This window comes from Gymnoscopelus microlampas, assembly GCF_963454915.1.
Source record: "Gymnoscopelus microlampas genome assembly, chromosome: 15".
NCBI classification, from domain to species: domain Eukaryota; kingdom Metazoa; phylum Chordata; class Actinopteri; order Myctophiformes; family Myctophidae; genus Gymnoscopelus; species Gymnoscopelus microlampas.
The window spans coordinates 44,567,835-44,591,735 of NC_139952.1; the positions used below are offsets into that span (position 1 = coordinate 44,567,835).

Below are 23,901 nucleotides of genomic sequence, written 5' to 3' on the forward strand. Positions count from 1 at the left end.
TCGAAACGCGGCTCGTTTTGCATCCTGAAAAGTAACAGTTCTGGACGTGTGAGGTTTCCACCCGACAGAGACGATACTGCAGGTGTAAAGATTATTATTATTATTTTATCCCTGTGCGCTCTCCCTCATTTTGCAGTTTTCGCGAGAGGAGAGAGCATAGAGGTACAGTAACATGCTGTGCATGTACAATACTGATGCTTAACCTACTGTACGCATCATATGCAGGTGTTAATATGTTCTTTTAGAAACATAAGCATCACATGCAGGTGTTCTGCACATGACATGCCGCCATGAGCCGAGGCAGAGAGCGACAGCATCCCGGTGAGGCAGTGGCTCAGGGGTAGAGCGGTCGGTAGAGCGGCCGGATGGTTGAACCGCGATGTTCCCAGTTCGATCCCGGGCTCCCCCAGAAGAGTTAGTGTCGATGTGTCCTTGAGCAAGACGCTGAACCCCTAATTGCTCCCCTAATTGATGAGCAGGTTGGTGCCTTGCATGGTTTCCTCCGCCATCGGTGTGTGAATGTGATGCACAATCTATGTAAAGCGCTTTGGATAAAAGTGCTATATAAATGCACCAGTTACCATCCTCATTTTATTTGTATTTATATTGATATTGCAGATACAGAATTTGTATATGGAGTTGCTGGCTTTGTTTTGGCAACATGTAAGCGCTTTTTCATGCCAATGAAGCAACTTTGAATATAACGGACGGAAAGGTAGACACAAACAGAGAGAGAGAGAGAGAGAGAGAGAGAGAGAGCGATATCAGGTATCAGCAGCCCCTCTGGCGCTGTCTTTCTCATCATAATGTGTTATCAGCACCGTATCACTATCATCATTAGGGTCCAAATACCCATCATCATCATCATCTTCATCATCATCATCCCATTTGGCCTCCAGTTCCACTTGGCAGTGGCCTTGCTTACACAGAAAACACAGCAGCTGATTGGCCTGTCTGTCTGTCTGTCTGTCTGTCTGTCTGTCTGTCTGTCTGTCTGTACGCCCCCAGAAAGTAGAAACCCTCGCCTCCCCACGTTTGTGTCAAAGTACACAACACTGGTTCTCAATGTGGGATACAGGGACCCCTAGGGCAGTGGTTCTCAAACTTTTTCATGTCAAGGACCCCCAAATTGACACTTATTAGCCCACAGACCGCCATTTGAAGAGATATCCCCATAAGAGAAGATGTGTACGGCTCTGGCAGTGATTCTCAACCATTTTAATTTCAAGGACCCCCAGTTTGACATGCATTAGGCTACGGACCCCCATTTAATGACATTTCTATCTCTGGGACCCCAATTTATATTGTAAAATCAATGTTAATGTAACTCTGAGAGTGTACAAATGTACACTCTCAGAGTTACAGACCCATAAGGGCCCATTTGGTCCCTAACTATCCATCATTTAGCTGGGGACCCCCTGGAACTCCCTCAAGGACCCCTGGGGGGCCTTGAGGGACTACATGTTTGTGTGAGGGTATTAACTACCCTAGGGGACACGGGGAGAACATGCAAACTCCACACAGAGTGGGCCATTCGCCAACCCCACCTAGGGTATGGGCACCGATGACGCGGAGGAGAGGACACGCCCCCCAGCGCCCCTGGCGGGAATCAAACCCAGGACCCTCTAACACTGGTTCTCAACATGGGGTCCGGGGATCACCAGCGGTCCAAATGGACCCTTACGGGGTCTGTGACTCTGAGAGCGTGAACAAATGGAACCAAACTGACCCCCGCAAGTCCATTTGTACGCTCTCAGAGTTAAACAAGCACTGAGGATTTTACTCTCAACTCTCAAATATTTTTTAAATCTCTGGGAACCCTTAAACTACACTGTCAAATCCTCAGTGTTCACTTAACTCTGAGTTACAGAGCCGTAGGCTGAGGGTTCATTCCCCATGTTGAGAGCCAGTCCACTACAAAACCAACACAGCACAATAATCAAGCACAGCAATGCCGCGCACGTGTGTGTGTGTGTGTGTGTGTGTGTGTGTGTGTGTGTGTGTGTGTGTGTGTGTGTGTGTGTGTGTGTGTGTGTGTGTGTGTGACCTAGTTATGTGCATTCATGTTTGACTCAGCGACTTCCTCGCTGTGTGTCTCAGCAGTGAGCTTTTACACGGATCCCGGCGGTTCAGCTATAGCCGCCGCGTGGCTGTTATTACTGCAGTGCTCCTAACCACATAAACCCTGTAGTGTCCTATATATGTCATAATAACAGGCCAACATTCAGCGAAAAGAGCAGATCTCCAAGCCCACAACGCGCTGCAACTGCTAGTACTGTATGTTGGCTATTTGACGTAAAATGAAGTCCATGCATGGGTTTTAAGTAGGTAAGTAGCTTACTTAGTAAGTAGCCATGTGGCCCAGTAGAGCATGAGCCTTTCTTTATGTACAAGTACATCCCTCAGACATGATGCACAAGAACACCCCCTGGACATGATGCTAGTATGTCACAGGGACTTACCAAGGGGCGGATTAACCCTTCGTGGTGCCCGGTGGTAGGACCCGTTTCGGTGCCCCCCGGGGTTGCAACGCAGAAAATGTATGCTTTGAATATATATATTTATTAAAACAAATGTTTTTAACTCAAGTCTTTGCTTCTGGGGGATTCTACAAATGTCTTCTAAATCCTAACAGTTTTTTTAAAACATTTATGTTGCTATAATCAGTGGTTCTCAAACTTTTTCATGTCAAGGACCACCCATAATGATATGGTAAAATATCAAAATATGTTGTTCCAGGGACCCCCCCAGAAGTTGTAACAGAGTTAAAAATGTTCGCTTTAATGTATAATATTCAAAGATTTGCACACATTATCACGATTTTTCCAAAAAAATAGCAGATCTACAAGCTCGTAGATCTGTTTTTTTTTTGAATGGCCAAAGAAATCTTGAAATGACACAGACGCGTTCTTGGTCTTAAAGGGCTAAGCCTAACAGCAAGCTGCGTCTAATTCTCTGTGTTTGCATAAAAATGTAAATAAAATAATAATACAAGAAAAGGAGCGGTTTTGTGTAAGCGTAGACCACAGAGCGGTTTTGTATACATACAAGGTCCCCCCCCCCACCTTGCTGTGAGCGTAGACCACAGAGTGGTTTTGTATACATACAAGGTCCCCCCCCCCACCTTGCTGTGAGCGTAGACCACAGAGCCCAGCAGCTTCCAGGTGCCCCCGCGGCGGTCCATGCGCACCATGCGCAGGATCTGCAGGAAACGCATGCTGCGCAGGGCTGAGGTAGCGAAGATGTTGCCCTGCGTGCCCGCCGCTATGACCGCCAGGGACGCCACGAACACGATGAAGTCTGTGGGGAGAGAGACCGAGAGAGAGAGAGAGAGAGAGAGAGACAGAGACAGAGACAGAGACAGAGAGAGAGAGAGAGAGAGAGAGAGAGAGAGAGAGAGACAGACAGACAGACAGACAGACAGACAGACAGACAGAAAGGTGGTGTTAAAGAAAGTAAAGCACATTTGCATATTCATGGGCACATCAATTGGGGGTCCGTCGCCAAATGCATGTGAAATGTGGGTCCTTGAAGTGAAAATGTTTGAGAACCACTGTGTGGATGCATACCTGCACACACCTATACAGAAGGTCTGCGCACACACACACACACACACACACACACACACACACACACACACACACACACCTATGACACAGAAGGTCTGCGCAGACACACACACACACACTCACATACCTATGACACAGAAGGGCTTCCTGGCGAATCGGAGTCGTCCCTGCCATCCTCTGTAGCGACAGCAGCAGCCAGCTGCCCACACCCTGGCGAAATACTCCACCCCGAACACCACGATCATCACAAACTCCTGAAACACACACACACACACACACACACACACACACACACACACACACACACACACACACACACACACACACACACACACACACACACACACACACACACACACACACACACACACACACACACACACACACACACACACACACACACACACACAGGTCAGTGACATGCACAGTCTGCAGGGCTGCAGGTCGTACCACGGTGTCACACGGCGAAAATAGCCGCTCTATAAACTCACAACGTGTTGCAAATGCACCGCGTTGTCAGCTTATTATAGATCTGTTATTTTCCATGGTACGACGGAGCATACATCGGGCATAATAGGTGTGTGTGATAGAACCTTAGACAAAAGTATAGAAATAACAGAATTATTAGGATTACTTCATTCATAGATTGTATGTGTTTTTTTTTCACATTCCAGATGCTCCTCTTTCTTCTGAAACAAGGAATGTAAGCAGGGTGGTGACAGGGAGGTGACAAGGAGGTGACAGGGAGGTGACAGGGAGGTGACAGGGAGGTGACAGGGAGGTGACACACTTCTGGGGCAGTTGACCCCGGGTCCTGAACCAGAGGTTATAGTGTAAACCTCTCCCACATTGTACTGTGTGGTTTTAAAGAAGAGCTATAATATTAAACATGTGCTTTTCACCATTTTAGAGAATATCCGTGGTCATAATAGGGACATATGTACTGTACTTACCAATAGATGTGTTGCATCTATGCGACGCGTTGCATCATCACAACGCATTGTAGGTAGTAATTAAAACAAGGACATTCTCTTTGATATTAGTTCATTTTAGTTTTGTTAACACAATACAGTTTCAGTTTGCCATCATTTTTGTTTTGGGAAAGCCTCATTTATTTATTTTTTCAGCTGACAAAAATGTTTTCTCAGTTCTAGGTTTAGTTAATTGGTTTTAGTTATAATAACTATAATAACCTTGGAACCTGTTCCGTCATTAGAGGTGTTTAGCCACCCGCTAACAGCTCCTTTCCCACTAATGGGCGGGCGATTGATTGGAGCGCCCAAGAAGAGTACACCCAGAAATCACGTGTTCACAACAAAATGAGGCTGGTTTCGTGTGGATTATAGGATTTATAAAAATGTCTCTGCTTTTCTAGCTTTTTGTCGAAAACAAGCCACATTCAACTGACCATAACTATGGAAAAGATTATCGCTTATCGATTATATGTATACAGCACGCTTTTTTTCAATTCCGATTCGCCGAGACCCCCCCCCCCTCGTCTTTAGAGGCGTTTTCCCGGTGGATCGTTGTGAAGAATAATATTCTATGATCTATGATGAAACTCTCAAAATCACTGGCAGGGCCAGCTATAGTCCATATTCACACGGCGGCCATTTTGGAATTTAACATTGCGTTGCCGTGGCAACTGTGGTGGCAACTGGGGTGGCATTTCATTGACTTAATGGCAATATAGCCGCCGCGTGAATATGGTCTATAGACCGTGTTTTAACTTTGACAGTGAAAGAGTTAATAGTGTTTGTGAGCTTGCATGCAGTATAGAGAGGAGTCTGTCGTGACGCAGTGACACAATAGTGATGATGGTCTGACCAATAAGTAGAGATTGGGATCAAAGCCGGGTCCCGGTCCGGATCCCATTCCCAAGTTATTGCCACTCGGAAATCAATAAGGTTTGTTCTTATTGAGACTCTTATCGGGTCTAGCGGCTCTGTCAAAGACTTTCCATCTATTCTACTTTAAAAGGCCACAAACAACTAGATTATATATATACACATCAGCTTAATCACTGAATCAAATCACTTTAATAATACATTGAATGACATTTCTCTGACATAATAAAATAGTAGCAGTTCATTGAAGCAACGATTGCCTCATTTTTATCTTAAAATGAATAAAATAAAAACTTTTCTTTTAACCTATTTTATTCAAATTGTGTTTAAAAGAGTGAACTTCTGTTCCACTGTAGCAATATTTTCTGCTGAGCTGCGTTGTGAGCTTGTAGATCGGCTATTTTCAAACAGTACTTTTACTTTTGGTGAGGCCTTTTACTTGTATACAGAGTGTTTTTTTTTGAGTGGTATTGGTACTTTTACTTAAAGACGGGGTGCCGTGATTTTCTGTGATTTTTACCCCCCCCCCCCCCCAAAAAAAAAACATGATCATCAGGTATTATGGTTATACTAGGAGGAAGATTTTTGTTCAAAAAAGTGTGCAGAAATTGTTAAAATTAAGTTTTTATGCGGGCACGCCTCCAGTTCATTAAGTATACCTGGTTCTCACCTTAGCACCTCCTCCACCACCTTAGCACCACCCACCTGTCCTAGTCCCTCCTCCTCCTCAAGCCCACACCTGTTGTGTTATGATAATGAGGGGGAGGGTATGTTTTTACTATGTCACTAAAGTGCTGTTTTTCTATTGGCACATTTGACCCTCAAGGTTTCAGCCTCCAGGTAGAAACTCAAAATAGTCAGAGAAGACATAAAACACCATAAAAACACCACCAGGGGGCTTTATGAAGTTCTATCAACCTCATAGACACATGAAAAACAGAAAAAGTGCAAAACCATGGCACCACCTCTTTAAGTAAAATATCTGAGTACTTCTTCCACCACTGATGCTCAGCCCTACTAGACCCATCAGAGTCACGGGACTCATTTGAGGATGGCCATGGGGACTTTGGGGAGTCAGGGCCGAGTTAAGACAAAAGGCGCTGGTGTCTAAAAACCATATCGACAGGAAAGAGGCCGAGGAGAAAACACTGACACAAACTGGGGCAGTGTACTATTAAGCGGGGCATCAAGGCCACTGGGCCCTCGGGGAATATCATTTGTTTTAAGGGCAGAAGGCCAAATTGAGGGCCCACGTGGCAGCCGTGGCAATTCAAAAATAAAGTCTGCACACTGTGGCTTAAAGGGCTGCCAGTCAAAGCTTTATTTGTTAACGTTTTGGACTAATGCTGTCTTCTTCAGAACTGACCGGTTGATTGATTGAGAACTTTATAGAAAATGAATTCAAAAGGATAAAAAGCACAAAAGAGCCTGAAGGCTTGTTTCCGACTGGAAATGGCAGCCATGGTCTTCATGGCCTCAATTCAATTCATGGCCTGTCATGACATTTAATCCAATGAATGGTGTACAAACGGTCCATTGTTCAATAACGTTTTTTAATTCCGTCAAAAACGATGTCAATATCATCAGTTATACTCCGTAGTCTGGCGGTGTTTTGCGAGACTCAGAGAGAACAACAAGCGAACAACGTATTGCTATGTCAAAGAAGCTTCATTTAGGAAGACAGGGCCATCCCACGGTTCCCCGCTAGGTGCAAAATGGGATAAAAAATGGTCTCCGGCCTGTATAGGTGGGCGCCGTCTCGCGAACCTCCTATGATGACTGTTGCTAGATATCGCGAGAGTGCGTTGCTGGGACAGAGAAAGGTCGATGATGACACAGTTGATTTTCTCCAGATTTCACTCTCTGAAAAGGCCATTTTAGTGTCAGAATCTATAGGGAAGATGTGAAGAACAGGTCCAATATTTAGTTCAGTGACCATGGGGCAAGAGAATGGTTCAGACACTGTGTTCACGTTCACTTCTCCCATTGGAATGAATAGATTTTTGATTGATTGAATACTTTATTTGCAGTTTGCCAAACAAAAGCACAGGAAAGCACAGTTCAATACAAGGTCTGCTAAGAGGATTTTACACCCAAAATTGACTCCTTACAGGAGCCAGTTTCGAATTGCTGACTCACGACAGCAATTCGACTCACGACCGTGAATCACGACTCACAACCCTGAATCACGACTCACAACCCTGAATCACGACTCACAACCTACTTCTGAGGAAAGCAACCACATCAGGGGTCTTCAACAGGGGGTCCGGGACCCCTAGGGGGTCCTCAGAGCTACTATAGGGGGTCCGCCAAATCTTTGTGTGATAGGATTTTGTTTTTTTTACATTAACCACTTGAACCCTAGAATTCCTTTTCTGAGGGGAACATTAGCCGAAAATAGCAGATCTACAAGCTCTCAACGCCTCAGCGTTGCGAGGCGTTGAGAGCTTGTAGATCGGCTATTTTTGGCAAAGAGGCTATAGGTGTAGAGGAAAAAAATAGCAGACTAAGTAAAAAAAAAACTTTTATCTGAAACACAATTTTATACAATATACTAGAGTAGGGGGTCCCTGCTTCATCTCTCTCTCAGCTATAGGGGGTCCTTGGCCTGAAAACGTCATCACACAGGGGAGTGAAAGTGTTTGTCTTGGTTTTCTCTTGTTTGTCTTGGGTATCACTCACTTGGAACCTCAACAGAGGTGTGATACCAAAAATGTAGCAGGTACTTTTGCCAAGTCGAGTAGAGGCAAGTAGAGTCTATGCTGAATTGAGCTGATTCCATGCATTAGAAAAGAGAATATAGAGAGAAGAGATGATTAAAGTAACTGTTTTATTTTTTCATGTTGACTTCAGATGCAATCCCGGAATTTTTAGTCGAGCGAGACTTGCCTCCGTTCCACGAAGTATGCATTAGTCTTTAAAGACGCAGAAAGCCCAGCATCCATTACCTTTGGCTGTATATTAGCTAGAGTGCAGCGGTAGAGAGGAGAGCGCTTACAGGGACGGCTGTGAAGGATTATTGGATCATGTCTGTGATTTCCTGCAAAGTCAACATCACCTGAACCCCCCGCCTTCCGCCTGCTTACATGGCTGTTTCTGACTCCTTCGGTAAACAAAACAAAACAACCTGTGCGCGAGCGTGCGCGAGCGTGTGTGTGTGTGTGTGTGTGTGTGTGTGTGTGTGTGTGTGTGTGTGTGTGTGTGTGTGTGTGTGTGTGTGTGTGTGTGTGTGTGTGTCACAGTCTTACCAGGATGAAGAGGGCTTCGTTGGCCATCTCTTGGTGTGTTGGGATGGTGGAGAAGACAGACAGCACCAGACAGCTGAACACCAGCACAAAACTACAACACACAAACACACACACGTTTGTAATACTATACTTGTGAGGACAGCAACATTTTAGGACAAAAAAATGCAGATCTACAAGCTCACAACTCGCTTGCAGATCAGCTATTTTTGCAAACCTATCTAATCATTTTAACCATAAAACAACCATTGTACTCATGAGGGCCGGGAAGATGGTCTGACTCCTCACAATGTCTATTTGTTAAATTCTACCACACGCGCGCATGCACACACACACACACACACACACACACACACACACACACACACACACACACACACACACACACACACACACACACACACACACACACACACAATATACAGTAGTAAGTATGAAATGACGATCGGTGAGGATTGAGACATTTCTCGGGGCGCTCGGTTCTATCAATCGCTGCAAATACTGTATGAAACAAATATCCCTAAAAAAAGATTAAAATATGCTTGGCTGACCCTTTGTGACTGACCAACAGCTCAAAATGAAAAATTATGTAAACAGTTACAATGTTATTATGTCAGAGAAGATTCAATGTATTAATAAAGTGTAATTCAGTGATTAAGCTGATCATTTAGCTGTTTGTGGGCATTTAAAGTAGAATAGATGGAACAGGTGGTCAACAGCTTTCAAAACCTCAAAGCACACCTGTATTTCGAGCAAAAAGTGGTATTCATGAGATCATACGATCGGCGATTCTAACAATTGACATGCCTAAAATAAAAGAGGCGACAAAAGGACGGTCAAATCCTCAGTGTCAAATCCGGGATTCAGGATTGTATTGTACCGTGCAAGTCTCTCTCTCTCTCTCTCTCTCTCTCTCTCTCTCTCCTCTCTCTCTCTCTCTCTCTCTCTCTCTCTCTCTCTCTCTCTCTCTCTCTCTCTCTCTCTCTCTCTCTCTCTCTCTCTCTCTCTCTCTCTCTCTCTCTCTCTCTCTCTCTCTCTCTCTCTCTCTCTCTCTCTCTCTCTCTCTCTCTCTCTCTCTCTCTCTCTCTCTCTCTCTCTCTCTCCTGATGTTTAGCTATTCTCCTGTTGCTGTTGTGTCTCCAGGGAGTTGTTCCTCAGTAACTCTCCATCAAATAATTAAATCCAGTGTGTGGCTCTGTCTGTGTGTTTACAGTATATGTCGTTGTGACGTGTACAGTACAGTATATAGCTCTGTCTGTGGTTTATATGTCGTTGTGTGACGTATACAGTACAGTATATAGCTTGGCGTGGGTTTACACTATCTGTGGCTATACAGTACATACCGTGAGGTTTTATTGACATATAGTTTACCGACGGTGTAACGTTTCATTTCAAGCTGTGTTCTAATATGTCTGGCCCACGTCTAGCCTGCATTAGACCATTGAGACCTGAAACCGATTCTACACGTCTCCTAAATCTCAACAGTTTTCTGAAAAACGTATGTTTCTATATCAGCGGTGCTCAATCTTTTTCATGTCAAGACCCCCAAAATGATATGTATTTGGCCGCGGACCCCCATCAAAATATCTTGTTCCAGGGACCCCCAGAAGCAAGATTTGAGTTAAAAATGTTCGCTTTTAAAAATATATATATTCAAAGATTTGCACACATTTTCACGTTTTTCAAAAATAGCAGATCTACAAGCTCGTAGCGCGGCACTCGGTGCCGCGCTATGAGCTTGTAGATCTGCTATTTTTGAATAGCACAAAGTGTAAAATAATGCTTTTTAGCTCAAATCTAAAAATGACACAGTTCCAGGTCTTAATGGGTTAGACAAGCTGTGGGTCAGATGTGTTCTAATATGTCTGGCCCACGTCTAGCCTGCGTTAGACAAGCTGTGGGTCAGATGTGTTCCAATATGTCTGGCCCACGTCTAGCCTGCGTTAGACAGTCAGGCCAGACAACTCCTTCACAATGTTCTGATGCTACAGAGAGTCTGTAATTGTGCCTCGTAAAAAAAAGTTAGATGCTATAGCATCTTTGTCATTTCCATTCAAAATATATTTTGGGCTTCATCATAATTTTGGCAAGTAGGTTCGGAGAGGGAAAAGGGAGGTCAATGAAGTACATACTGTTTAAGTGGTTAAAATATTAAAAAAATATTTTTATAATTTCCATTCCTTCGAAGCACCAAGCTAGATGGGCTTCAACTAATTTAGTTTCACCTGTAAACCAAATTAGTTGAAGCCTATCGCTTGCTGCTTCGCAGGAATGGACATTCAAAAATACATTTTACTAAACGCATATCATGACGATATAAAAGAAGACTTTAAACGGGTGATTGAAAACATAAAGTGTTTATGAAAAGGTTTACTAAGGTAATAACATCAAGGGTAAAACCTCATTGACTTGCATTGAGATTATATGTGAAACTGAAATGGGGGGAGAAAGAAAGACAGAAAGACAGAAAGAAAGAAAGACAGGAAAGAAAGGAAGAAGGGAGGAAGGAGTCATTCACCATATCAAACTACCAGTCAGTCTCCATAAATACTATGGTGTTTGTGTGAGCCGAGGGGAAAGAGGGTGAATGAGCGACTCATCGTTCCAGTCTGTCTGCATGGCTTCATGTAGGTTTGTTAGCAGACGGCACGATGACGCGGCAAAAAAATACAACCACAGAGTGGCTCTTATGTACAGCGAGGGGGACACATGACCAAACAAACACTCAACAGACACATTACAGTATATGTCTGGGGTGAGCAAAAACACACTCATGCGTATTCTGTATGAGTGTGGAACTCGGTGCCTTGTCTGCGCCGAGAGAGAGAGAGAGCGCGCTGTGTGTGTGCATGACGACACGCCCAGGAGGATATGCTCCTGTACTTTGTGAGTGATGCTCACAGGTCGTCCATCAAGCTCTGCAATGTGCTGACTGAAACGTCTGTCTTTTTTCCTCTCAATTAACCCATTAAGACCGGGAACGCGCCTGTGTGTCATTTTTAGATTTCTTTGAGATTTCCTTAGCATTTCTTTTTTTTTTTAAACGTGAAAAATGTGTGCAAATCTTTGAATATATATATATGTTTCAAAGCGAACATGTTTAACCTCAAATCTTTGCTTCTGGGGATTCTACAAATGTCCTGAAAAAGTTACTTATGTTGCTATAATATCAGTTCATGTCAAGGACCCCCAACATGATATGTATTTGTCCGCGGACACCCACCCCATCTAAAAATATTTCAGGGACCCCCAGAAGTAAAGATTTGAGTTAAAATGTATATACAGTATACATATTCAAAGATTTGCACAAACTTATTTTTTTTCTTCTAAAAAAGCCAAAGAAATGTTAAAATCACACTTCCCGGATTGAATGGGTTAACTCAAAGCAATGTCTATGTTTCCACAAGATTAGGCCGGAGTGACGTCTTTGTTTCATGGACTCTCCACACAGTGACAGCCTGGTGATGAAGCCCTGTGAGCTGTGCTGACAAATCACCTTTTATGAGCATTCTGACGCCTCCTTCTGGCTCAGATAAAGATACAGCACATAGAACATAACTTTGGATGAGCTACTTTGAAGAAACAAATAACTGCCTGAACCTCAACGCAACAGCATAGCAACAACAATTCATAACTTTTCTGTGTGTTGTCACCTGTCACCAGTGAGGAGGAGCCCCCACCAGGAGGACGTAGCACCTCCTCCGTCCTACTCCTCCCGCCCAACACTCCCCGCTGACAGGTGCCCCCACCCCCCCAAGCCCCCCAACCCCCCCAGACCGTAGGAGTATATATGTGCAGTTGTGGGGAAAGTACTCACATGTTTTACTTAAGTAAAAGTGTCAATTACTGCAATGTAGAAATACTCTTTTACAAGTAAAAGTCCGGTATTCAAAATGTACTTGAGTAAAAGTAGAAAAGTATTGGCATCAAAATGTACTTAAAGGACGACTTCACCCATTTTCATCTTCATATAATAGGTCCTCACTAATGCTCATGATAAAACTGTACTATTTTTTTCCTACTCAGTCTGTGTCTCAAGAGGAGGGCTGTGGACAGTTCAGAAACCCGTCTACCAGTGACATCATCGATGGGGAATCCAAGCTAATAGAAAATGCAGGCTTTGTATTCCTGGAAAGTTGCAATGCAATAAAAGAAGCCATTGTTCTCGCGTTAATAAAAATCTAAAATGTTTTAAATCTTGTTGAAAAAAAAAATCATGCCTAATGATGATGTCACTGGTAGACGGGTTTCTGGACTGTCCACAGTCCTCCTATGAGACACAGACCAAGTGGAAAAAAATGGTACCATTTTATCAAGAGCATTAGTGAGGACCAATTATATGAAGATATGTTGAAAATACCAAAAGTAAAAGTACTCGTTATGCAGAATGTCCCATTTCAAGGTTTTCAAATGTATAAAAAATCTTTTGATAATAGTAGATCTACAAGCTCGCAACCCCCACCACCCCCCCTTGATTTTATACTTGGTTGCACGCACGTGTCACACAATCAAAAAATAGCCGATCTGAAAGCTATAGAGAAGCTATTTTCGGTGCGCGGCGACACCCGTGCGCAATTAAGTGTAACTCAGGCTTAACCCCTTCAATCCGGGGGAACGCATATGTGTCATTTTTTTATTTGAGCTGTAAACCACTATTTTACACTTTGGCTATTCATAAATAGCAGATCTACAAGCTCGTAGATGTGCTATTTATGAAAAATCTTTAACATTTCTGCACATCTTTGAATATGTATTTTTTTTTAAAGCGAACATTTGTAACTCAAATCTTTGCTTCTGGAAGTCCCTGGAAAGAAATATTTTTACAAATATATATTCAAAGATTTGCACACATTTTCATGATTTTTCAAAAAAAAATAGCAGATCTACAAGCTTGTATGAGCTTGCATATCTGCTAATTTTGAATAGCCCAAAGAAAAAATAAATAAATAAATTACACACCACCACGGATGCGCTCCCCGGTCTTAACGGGTTAACTGAATGACTGCACCCCTCGGGCTCTAGTCCAAATATCAGATTCTCTCTAGATGAGTAAATAGAATAGAATGCAGCCACATTGTGTTGTGTTGAAGAGGACTTCTGGTGGGTATCGTATGACTGTAAACCCCCCCCCCCCCCCTCCGCCCCCCCCCTCCTCCCTGAGACCACATCGTCTGCAGACCACAGGCCACAGGCAGGCCACCATTCACACTCTGCTCTCACACACCCAGCTCTGTGGTAATTACTCTAAGACATCTTTTTTTTATTTATTTTTTTACACGCAATCTCACGCTCCTCTCAAACTGAGCAGCTGCAGTTAGAAGTACTCAAGTTTTTTTTTTACTTCACTAGTTCTCAAACTTTTTCCATGTCAAGGACCCCCACAATGATACGCATTTGGCCGCGGACCCCCATATCTCAAAATATTTTGTTCCAGGGACCCCCCCCCCCCCGCAGAAGCAAAGATTCGTGCCACAAATATTCGCTTTAAAAATATATATATATTCAAAGACTTGCGGACATTTTCAAGAGGTTTCAAAAATAGCAGATCTACAAGCTCATAGCGCGGCACCGAGTGCCACGCTATGAGCTTGTAGATCTGCTATTTTTGAATAGCCAAAGTATAAAATATGGATAAAGGATTAAATGATTATATGATAGATGATTGCGAAGCTTTATTAACACATTTTGCTGGGGACCCCGTGGTACCACCCCAAGGACACCTGGGGGTCCCCGCACCCTTTACTTGAATAAAGTAGCAATACCATACTATAAAAAAATACTCTGTTACAAGTAAAAAAAAGTCTGTATTCAAAGTTTTACTTGAGTAAAAGTACAAAAGTAATTGGCATGAAAGTATACCTACAAGCACCAAGATAAAAGTAGGCTACTCAACTTGGCAAGAATGTTCTAAAGTGGCTGATCTACAAGCTCACAACCCGTCACATGCAAAGAATACAGTAAAATAGGGCTTAAGTGGTTAATGTATGTGTGTAATGTTTTGTTTTGCCGTAATAATCTAAAACTGCAAAAGAACTAGAAAACTAAACTTTCAAATAATTTATAGCGGAGTAAATGTACTGGAGTAAAGTACAACATATCTTTTTTTTTTAAATAATCAAGTAAAGTAAAAGTACTGTACTTGAGTAAATGTACTTAGTTATTTTCCACCACTGACTCTGAGACAGGTTATATCCATAGTGTACAGTGACGATGTTTATTGCTCAGATTATGAGGATGAATAAGTTCATAAATGCATTTCTGCCACTCTTATCCAGGGACTATATACCAACAAATAAAAACAGGGAGTGGCCAAAGCACAGTTTGATAGAAAACACTAACGGCAGGAGGACAGTGTTGTCACTCAAACCACTGGGCAGAGGCATCGCCACGGCGATGCTACCACGCAAAATATCATCCAAAAAAAACAGTCAACTCAGCAGATACCATCTGTATTAATAATCCAAAATGAGTTTTACTTTCATGCTGCCGCTGGACTTTTTGATGTAGGTGTTGGAATAATCTCATTTTAGACCCAAACTATTCCAACGTTTTTGCCAAGGTTACAGATGAACTGTCAGGGTCCACTTTTCTTTTATTTTTTTTTGTGTTTCTTTTTCACCAGTGACCTCCCAGTATAGGTCAGATACTACAGTATAACACCACCCTTCAATCTGCTATACAGTACGTCAGTGGTTCCCATTGTGTCCTCCGGGGACACCCAGGGGTCCTTGAGAATGTTCCAGGGGGTCCCCAGCAGCTGAATTAGTTAATGTAACATAAAAAAATCATTTTAACCACTTTTAACCCCTATATATATATCGGCTATTTGAAAACAGCTGATCTACAAGCTCACAAGGCGTTTTCAACAAAAAAAGACATCTGACGAGAATCTGAAAAATTTGCAAGGGTTTTTGAAACAAATATAAATCAAATATTTACAGAGGGGGGGGGGGTCTGCGGCCACAGAAATATTAATTTGGGGGCCCTTGACATGAACAAGTTTGAGAACCAGTGTGCTACAAGCAAAGATAAGTACAGTAAAGAGATATTTACTCCATGTTTGACAATGCGTCGCATTTCTGCTGAGGGCACGATTTTAGCCACCCTCCCCTCACCCTCACCCTCCCCTCACCGGCACTATTTTTCAAGGGAAATGTCAATTAGGACCTGGCGGTGTCCGTAGAAATCTACCAAATCAGCACCGTGGGGGCCGTCTCTCCGTGGAGGTGGGAAAGAGACCCCGCCCCCTCCCTCATGCATTCTACACAGCCAGAGCTGATGGTGAGACGAAGAAGAGACGAGACGCCATCTCATGCTTTATGATGGAGGGGCGAGCCGAGAGGAGGAGGAGCTTATTGATCTGCCTGCGTAATAATGGCACAAAAAAAACAACCCGGTTAAAACGTACTATAGGTGAGCTAGCTAGCGCTCCATCAATCGATTCCCGCGGAGCCCCCCCGCCCCGCCCCGGTGGGATGCAGAGGGAGAGAGAGAGAGAGAGAGAGGAAATGTAAATATCCCCCTGATGAATGATGCTCTCTCTACGGGGCCGCAGCATCAAACGTCATTAGCCATCACTTTATAGAGGCACCTATACGTCTAAAGGATGAGACTCACTGACTTATGGGCTCTATACCACTAGACACTGTCATGTCAGCAATCTCGCTCTCTCCCTCTCTCCCTCTCTCACACACACACACACACACACACACACACACACACACACACACACACACACACACACACACACACACACACACACACACACACACACACACACACACACACACACACACACACTCTCAGACACTCTCTCTCTCTCTGACTCACACACACACACACACACACTCTCTCTCTCTCTTTCGCTGTGGTCCATCATGGGGCAGCCATGGCGGTGATGATGGACCACACAGTCTGGAGTCAGACGTCCGCTGTTTCTCACTATAAGTGGGCCTCTGGGGGCAGCAGTGGGCCTGACCCCTCCAGGAGGAGGAGGGAACGTCTGAGGACACGCTGTCTGTCTGACCACAGCACAGTACCTTCCCGGAGAAATGTGTCTGTGTTGTGTATGTCTACACAAACAAACCTAGTAACAGTGGTGGAAAAAAGTACTCCTTTTTTTTCTTTCTTAAGTAAAAGTATCAATACTGCAATGCAGAAATACTCTGTTACAAGTAAAAGTCCAGAATTCACTTTACTTTAAAGTACCAAAAGTAAAAGTACTCATTATGCAGAATGTCAAAATGTAAAAGTCCTTTGAAAATAGCAGATCTACAAGCTCACAATGCGTCGCATCGCGACGCATTGTGAGCTTGTAGATCTGCTATTTTCAAATGGCCGAAAGGTATATAGGGCTGAAGTGGTTAATGTATGTTTTGTAATAATAATCGAAATCTACAAAGTAACTAGTAACTACAGTTTTCAAATAAATGTAGTGGAGTAAAATAAAGTACAATATTTAGATCCGAGATGTAGTGGAGTAGAAGTAAAAGTATTGAAAATTGTACTTAAGCACAGTACTTAAGTAAATGCACTTAGTTACTTTCCACATGAGGACAACGCTGTCTGTCAGACCACAGTACCTTCCCTCCGTCACAGTGGTCCTAAAATGTTTGAGAACCACTGTCCTCCCTCCCTGGGGAACGAAGAACAGAAGCCTTTCACAACAATAAGCGTTCTTCAACAAGGAGACCTAGCTTCTCCACCAAACAGCCAATAAGTCCCAAAGGTCACTGCACTCGTTTCATCTCAAATGAAGACGCTTGTATTGTATGGAGTCGATAAAGACACGATACACCAACCCCATGGATACATAAATGCCCCCGTGTGTCTCCCGTCCTCCTGCTATAACACATTGAGGCCTGAGGTTCCAATTCTGCAAAATGTCTTCTAAAACGGTTTTCTGAAAAACGTACGTTTCTATATATCAGTGGTTTTCAAACTTTTTCATGTCAAGGACCCCCAAAGATTATATGAATTTGGCCGCCGACCCCCATCTCAAAAATATATTGTTCCAGGGACCCCCCCAGAAGGAAAGATTTGAGTTAATGTTCGCTTTAAAAGAATAAATATATATTCAAAGATTTGCACACATTTTCACGATTATTCAAAAATAGCAGATCTACAAGCTCGTAGCGCGGCACTCGGTGCCGCGCTATGAGCTTGTATATCTGCTATTTTTGAATAGCCAAAGTATAAAATAATGCTTTTTTAGCTCAAATGAAAAAGTGACACAGATGCGTTCCAGGTCTTAATGGGCTAAAGGAAGGTTTACTGTAAGACCAGTCAGCATTTGCCAACTCCTTCCAGGAATTAGAAAGCAGTAAATGCACACAGAGCTCTTGTACAGTACAGTACGCTGACCTTTTCTCCCCAAAAAATATGACAGAGTGCGATTTGTCGTCCCTGTGGACACGAGGAGGAGGAGGAGGAGGAGGAGAACAGGACACACATGCAAAGTGCAGAAACAAGATGATAGCGGGAGAAAGAAGGAGAAAAGCTGAGAGAGAATGCAGTACGTGGTGGAAAAAGTACTCAAATGTTTTACTTAAAGTTATGCTAGGTAACTTTTTCCAAAAAAATAAGTGGCAGATGTTTCACAACGCCCACGGCATGAATTTCACCCCCGAAAAGCCTTTTATAAATATATTTTCTATTGAAAGTGGACAGGGACGTGTTTCCCGTGAAAATGACGTCATCTGGCCGGAAACTGGAACGGAAATGCACCGGTTTCCTGTTTGGCATGCAGGAACTACCGCGCGAATAACAAAAAGGAATCTCACGCTGTTTTTATAGTCAGGGGATATTAAAAACATCTTGGAATAAATTCCTTACCAAAAAAAATCTTCACCAATGTGTTTGTAAAGGTGTCTAGTAACACATCTCACAAAGACTGAAATGCAGTTTCCCTAGGAGAATTTGTGACAGCTCCTGAAAGTTGGGGTACCCACCATAACCTTATGCGGGGAAAAAATAAATAATAATTCTGTTTTAAGTAGCATGTGAGGGGTCAAACTAGGGTGTTTTTATGATTCTGAATCCATTGCAAGCATTTGTTTTGCACCAAAACCACTCCTTGGGCTAAAAACGGCCATAGCCATCCTTTTCCGTGCTATTTTTGGCTAAAGTTCTCCTCAGAAAAGGGATGCTAGGTTTCGAGTGGTTATGGTAAAAAGAAAAATCATATCACATAAAGATTTGGCGGACCCCCTGTAGTAACTCTGAGGACCCCCTAGGGGTCCCGGACCCCCTGTTGAAGACCCCTGCTGTAAACTGAAAAAAAAGGGCACTTCTGGTCAAGAAGGCAAAGGGCAGGTGCTCTAGCACCACCAAGAGTCTATCTGTGCACGTCCCTGGCTGAGGGCCTGTCTAAACTCCAGAGGGTCATTGTGCTTCCGGTGGAGGGTTCTAAACTCCAGAGGGCCATTGTGCTGCAGGTGGAGGGTTCTAAACTCCAGAGGGCCATTGTGCTGCCGGTGGAGGGTTCTAAACTCCAGAGGGCCATTGTGCTGCCGGTGGAGGGTTCTAAACTCCAGAGGGCCATTGTGCTGCCGGTGGAGGGTTCTAAACTCCAGAGGGCCATTGTGCTGCCGGTGGAGGGTTCTAAACTCCAGAGGGCCATTGTGCTGCCGGTGGAGGGTTCTAAACTCCAGAGGGCCATTGTGCTGCCGGTGGAGGGTTCTAAACTCCAGAGGGCCATTGTGCTGCCGGTGGAGGGTTCTAAACTCCAGAGGGCCATTGTGCTGCAGGTGGAGGGTTCAGGCAGACAGTGGATAAATGTACAGGGGATTACAGTGCATCCAGATTGCTTTTAATGGAAGCCTGGCTGGCCCCGAGCTTTTACAGCTGTGTTGTTTTCCTGTAAATGCACAGAAGTGAAAACCCCTGCGTCTCACATTACGACTAAACTGTGAAAATGTCTGTAGTGTGATGGACAGAGCACAGATGAATGCTTATGAATCTATATGACCCTCTCTAAACGCATGTGTACGTGTGTACGTGTGTACGTGTGCGTGCGCGTGCGTGTGCGTGTGTGTGTGTGTGTGTGTGTGTGTGTGTGCGCAGCATGCATGTGTTGTATGTACTGTATACACACACTCGCAGTCACAGATACAGACAAACATGCTTGTTTTGCAAACTCTTGGGGACATTGCATTGATTTGCTTTAATTCAATATACCCTTAACCTAACCTTAACCATAACCGAACTAACCCTTACCCTTTCCTTAACCTTAAGAGATACATTCCTAAAACTTAACCCTTTAACCCTTTAAAAAAGGCCTGGGTACCGAGGCTACCCTTACCTTAACATCAAGGGTATAGCGAGCACGACTCCTACTTGTTTCAATACTGAGCTTTCTTACCGGGTGCACGGTCTGGAAAAGTTACTTTACAATAAATCTCTAGAAGAGAATACCAGCACTCACGACACCGTTGATACAACGCTGATGAAGGCTTGACGCCGAAACGCGTACGTTGTTCTGTCTGCTCTGCAGTATACCAACTGACAATGACAACTTAAAAGTGCCTTAAAGGACAGTTCCTTGAGTGCTGGTATTGTACCCTTTTCTTAACCCTAGCAGATAGATATAGTAACATTAGTAACACAACACAGAGTTAAAAGGTGCTGTAGATTACGTAAATAAAATAAAGGTAGGTTACTGTGGGCCAGCAATGTTTATGGAATATGAATAATCGGACAGATCCGTTTTGATCACATGACTATAGAGATAATGTGTGCAGATTTGCGTGATTTTTCGACAAAATCAGTAGGGGTAATATCGGAAAATTGGTTTTGCAAATGTCGGCCTCCTGGTGGCGCTATGATAGGCTTCTTCCTCGGCCTAGTGGGAGTGTGCGAGCAAAGTTTCACAGCAATTGGACGCATTGTTTGAGGCATTTTGTTCAAAACGAGCCACTCGTGCAAACTTTAGATGCCAATTTAAGCCAATCAGGGTGGAATATGAAAAATCAGACAGATCCGTGTTGATCACACGACTATAGAGATAATGTGTACAGATTCGCGTGATGTATGGACAAAATCTGTAGGAGTCATAACAAAACAAAAAAATCGCAAAGATCTGCCTCCTGGTGGCGCTATAAAAGACCGATGTGAAAAATGCAGGGCAGAGGTTTTTCCTTGGCCTCTAAGGAGTGTGCGTGCAAAGTTTCACGCAGATCGGTCCAGTTATAGGTAAAAAACGTGAATCGGCCTCTTATGGCACCACCATGAGGCTGATTAAAAACATTTAGGATGGCATTTCTTCCTCGGCCTAGTTGGAATATGCGTGCAAAGTTTTCTGTCAATCGCACGCTGCGTACATGATTTGAGGCATTTTGTTCAAAACTGACCACTCCTGCAAACTTTGGAAGGCAATCTTAGCCAATCAGGATGGAATATGAAAAATCTGACAGATTCGTCTTGATCACATGACTATAGAGATACCGTGTAACGATTTGCGTGATATTTGGACAAAATCTGTAGGAGTAATATAAAAAAGATTGTTTTGTAAAGATCGGCCTCCTGGTGGCGCTATAACAGGCCAATGTGAAACATTTGGGGTGGAGGTTCTGCTCTGGCAATCAAGCAGTGTGTGTGCTCAGTTTCATGTCGATCAGTGTCGGAGATAAGCCGTCCGCAGACAGACGGACGGACACACGGACGGACGGACAGGGTGCAAAACATAGTCTCGGCCACGCCTTCGAATTCGGTCTGGCGGAGACAACAAAACAAACTATCACAGCACAAAAAAAAAACACATCTATCATCACTTGTCCCCTTAAAACAATCCACACACTGCAACTGTAAGGGCAGACGGGAGCTACCACTGCAAAGGCTCGGTCACCCCTGGTTCTTAGCCTAGATTACACGGGACAGCCAGGAGGCGATGGTGAGAAGACCTGAGAGACCTCACATTGTCAAGGGGAAGCAGTAGTGCTTTATAGGTGATTTATAGAACTTTAACATCATTTCCACATTCAACGGGGCGTAGAGCGGCCAGCGCTGGTGTGATACGTGACCTACAACACGTCGCGTAATGGTTAGGAGTCTAGAGACCCCATTTTGGACCACCTGGAGCTGAGACATAGAGGAGCGACTCAGCACATCTTTTGAAGATGATGATCTTGAACAGTTAGTATGGATTAGATTAAGTGGTTTCTTAATTGGAAGAAACCACTTTCTTGCGCAGCGTGCAACCAGATGACTTTATTATTTCTATGCATTTGATGTGTTCTCTCGTGTTTACCTTGCTTACTTTAAGTCGCTCTGGATTAAGAGCGTCTGCTAAATGCCTAATTTGCAAACTGTAACTCGAGTATGTCGGTCAATCAACCGACTTTGATTGGACTCCCTGCTAAGCGGCCCGAAAGACTGCTGTATGTTCTCAGAGGTTCTGTCATCGGGGTCTTACAGTAACCCTGACCTTACAACCCTAACAAATACACGCCTATAACCACATCTAATTGGGGACACCAATTAGACGAGCCCAATCCCCAATCAACTGCTTTGATGTCCAATGTGTGACCTATGTCAGGACACGGGAGTACTCTCACACACACACACACGCACACACACACACACACACACACACACACACACACACGCACACGCACACGCACACGCACACGCGCACACGCACACTGTAACAATGTACACGCAGCTGCGAAAGATGTATATGCGATTGTTTCTGCCGCTGTGCATGCATTTCCCATGTGCATCATTGCATCTGCTGTGCGTGCAGATTTGCATGTGATGATGAAAGGGCGTTGTGTGTGTTTCCTCTGCAGCATATGCTCCTTCTTGTGGAAACAAACGTTGGTTGAGGTCATAAGAACAAAATCACGGTAATTGCAGAGAAAACAAACCCGTTGCCTTGATGCTGAGGTTCTTCTCTGCACGTTTTTGCACCTCGTGCGACTTTCTAACAAGCAGAAGAACATCAACACAGATGTGACACCAATGTGAACATCGTGTGACTGGTCAGAAATTCAAGGTTTATTTTATTTTATTAATTAACCCATTAAGACCTGGAACGCATCCGTGTCACTTTTTGATTTGAGCTAAGAAAAAAGCCTTATTTTACACTTTAGCTATTCAAAAATAGCAGATATACAAGCTCATAGCGAAATCGTGAACATTTGTGCAAATCTTTGAATATATATATATTTAAAGCAAACTCAGATCTTTGCTTCTGGGGGGGGGGGGGGGGTCCCTGGAACAAAATATTTTGAGATGAGGGTCCGCAGCCAAATACATATCATTTTGGGGGTCCTTGACATGAAAAAGATTGAGCACCACTGATACAGAAACATACGTTTTTCAGAAAACTGATTTAGAGGACATTTGTAGAATCGGCTTCAGGTCTTAATACTGTAGGTATAAGATTTATTTTTGTTTTATTCCCACAATTAGAACCAGGTGGCAAAATCAGAGTAATGCTGTGGTCTATAATGTGCAGTTTCAGCACTGAAAGCAGAGTGGCATCGAGTACAGTACAGAACAAATGTGTCCGTATTGAGAACTTGCTTGGATTCAGCAAGTATGTACGCTGCCACCTTCATGACTGATTTACTGTACTCTGCTGTATGCTTAGTTGCAGGTGTAGTTGTGCTCGCCCCCGCCCACAACAAAGTCTAACTCATGCAGGCTTTAACACCCTTTGAGACCTGAAGCCGATTCTACATGTCTCCTAAATCTCAACAGTTTTCTGAAAAACGTACGTTTCTACTGTATATCAGTGGTGCTCAATCTTTTGTCATGTCAAAATGATGATGTATTTGGCCGCGGACCCCCATCAAAGTATTTTGTTCCAGGGACCCCCACCACAAGCAAAGATTTTAGTTAAAAAATGTTCGCTTTAAATATATGTATATTCAAAGATTTGCACACATTTTCACGATTTTTCAAAAATAGCAGATCTACAAGCTCGTAGCGCGGCACTCGGTGCCGCGCTATGAGCTTGTAGATCTGCTATTTTTGAATAGCCCAAAGCGTAAAATAATGCTTTTTAGCTCTAAAAATGACACAGTTCCAGGTCTTAATGGGTTAAAGGGATATTTCACTTTAAAAAGAATTGGGTCATATTATCGCCTACTCAGGCTTTTGTGAGACCCCCCCCCCCACAGTTTTTTGAGTTGCTTGATTCAGTACTTAGATATTGGATTTTAATTTGATCAGACACGCCCCCTTCCTATACAAACCCATTATAACTTCAAACTCCATTTTTAACATGTTAGATTC

The 23,901-nt window shown here is 43.5% G+C and overlaps 1 protein-coding gene across 1 annotated transcript in view; it reads right to left on the reverse strand.

Annotated features, from left to right (window-relative positions):
* The window catches only part of kcnq4 (potassium voltage-gated channel subfamily Q member 4), a 154,554-nt gene that overhangs the window by 44,948 nt on the left and 85,705 nt on the right, over positions 1–23,901 (reverse strand). The window contains exons 2-4 of the mRNA XM_084081388.1: positions 8,665–8,755; positions 3,697–3,823; positions 3,125–3,300 (exon numbers count right to left, since the gene is read on the reverse strand). Coding sequence (XP_083937514.1) covers positions 3,125–3,300; positions 3,697–3,823; positions 8,665–8,755 — 394 coding nt within the window. The remainder of the gene's footprint in view (positions 1–3,124; positions 3,301–3,696; positions 3,824–8,664; positions 8,756–23,901) is intronic.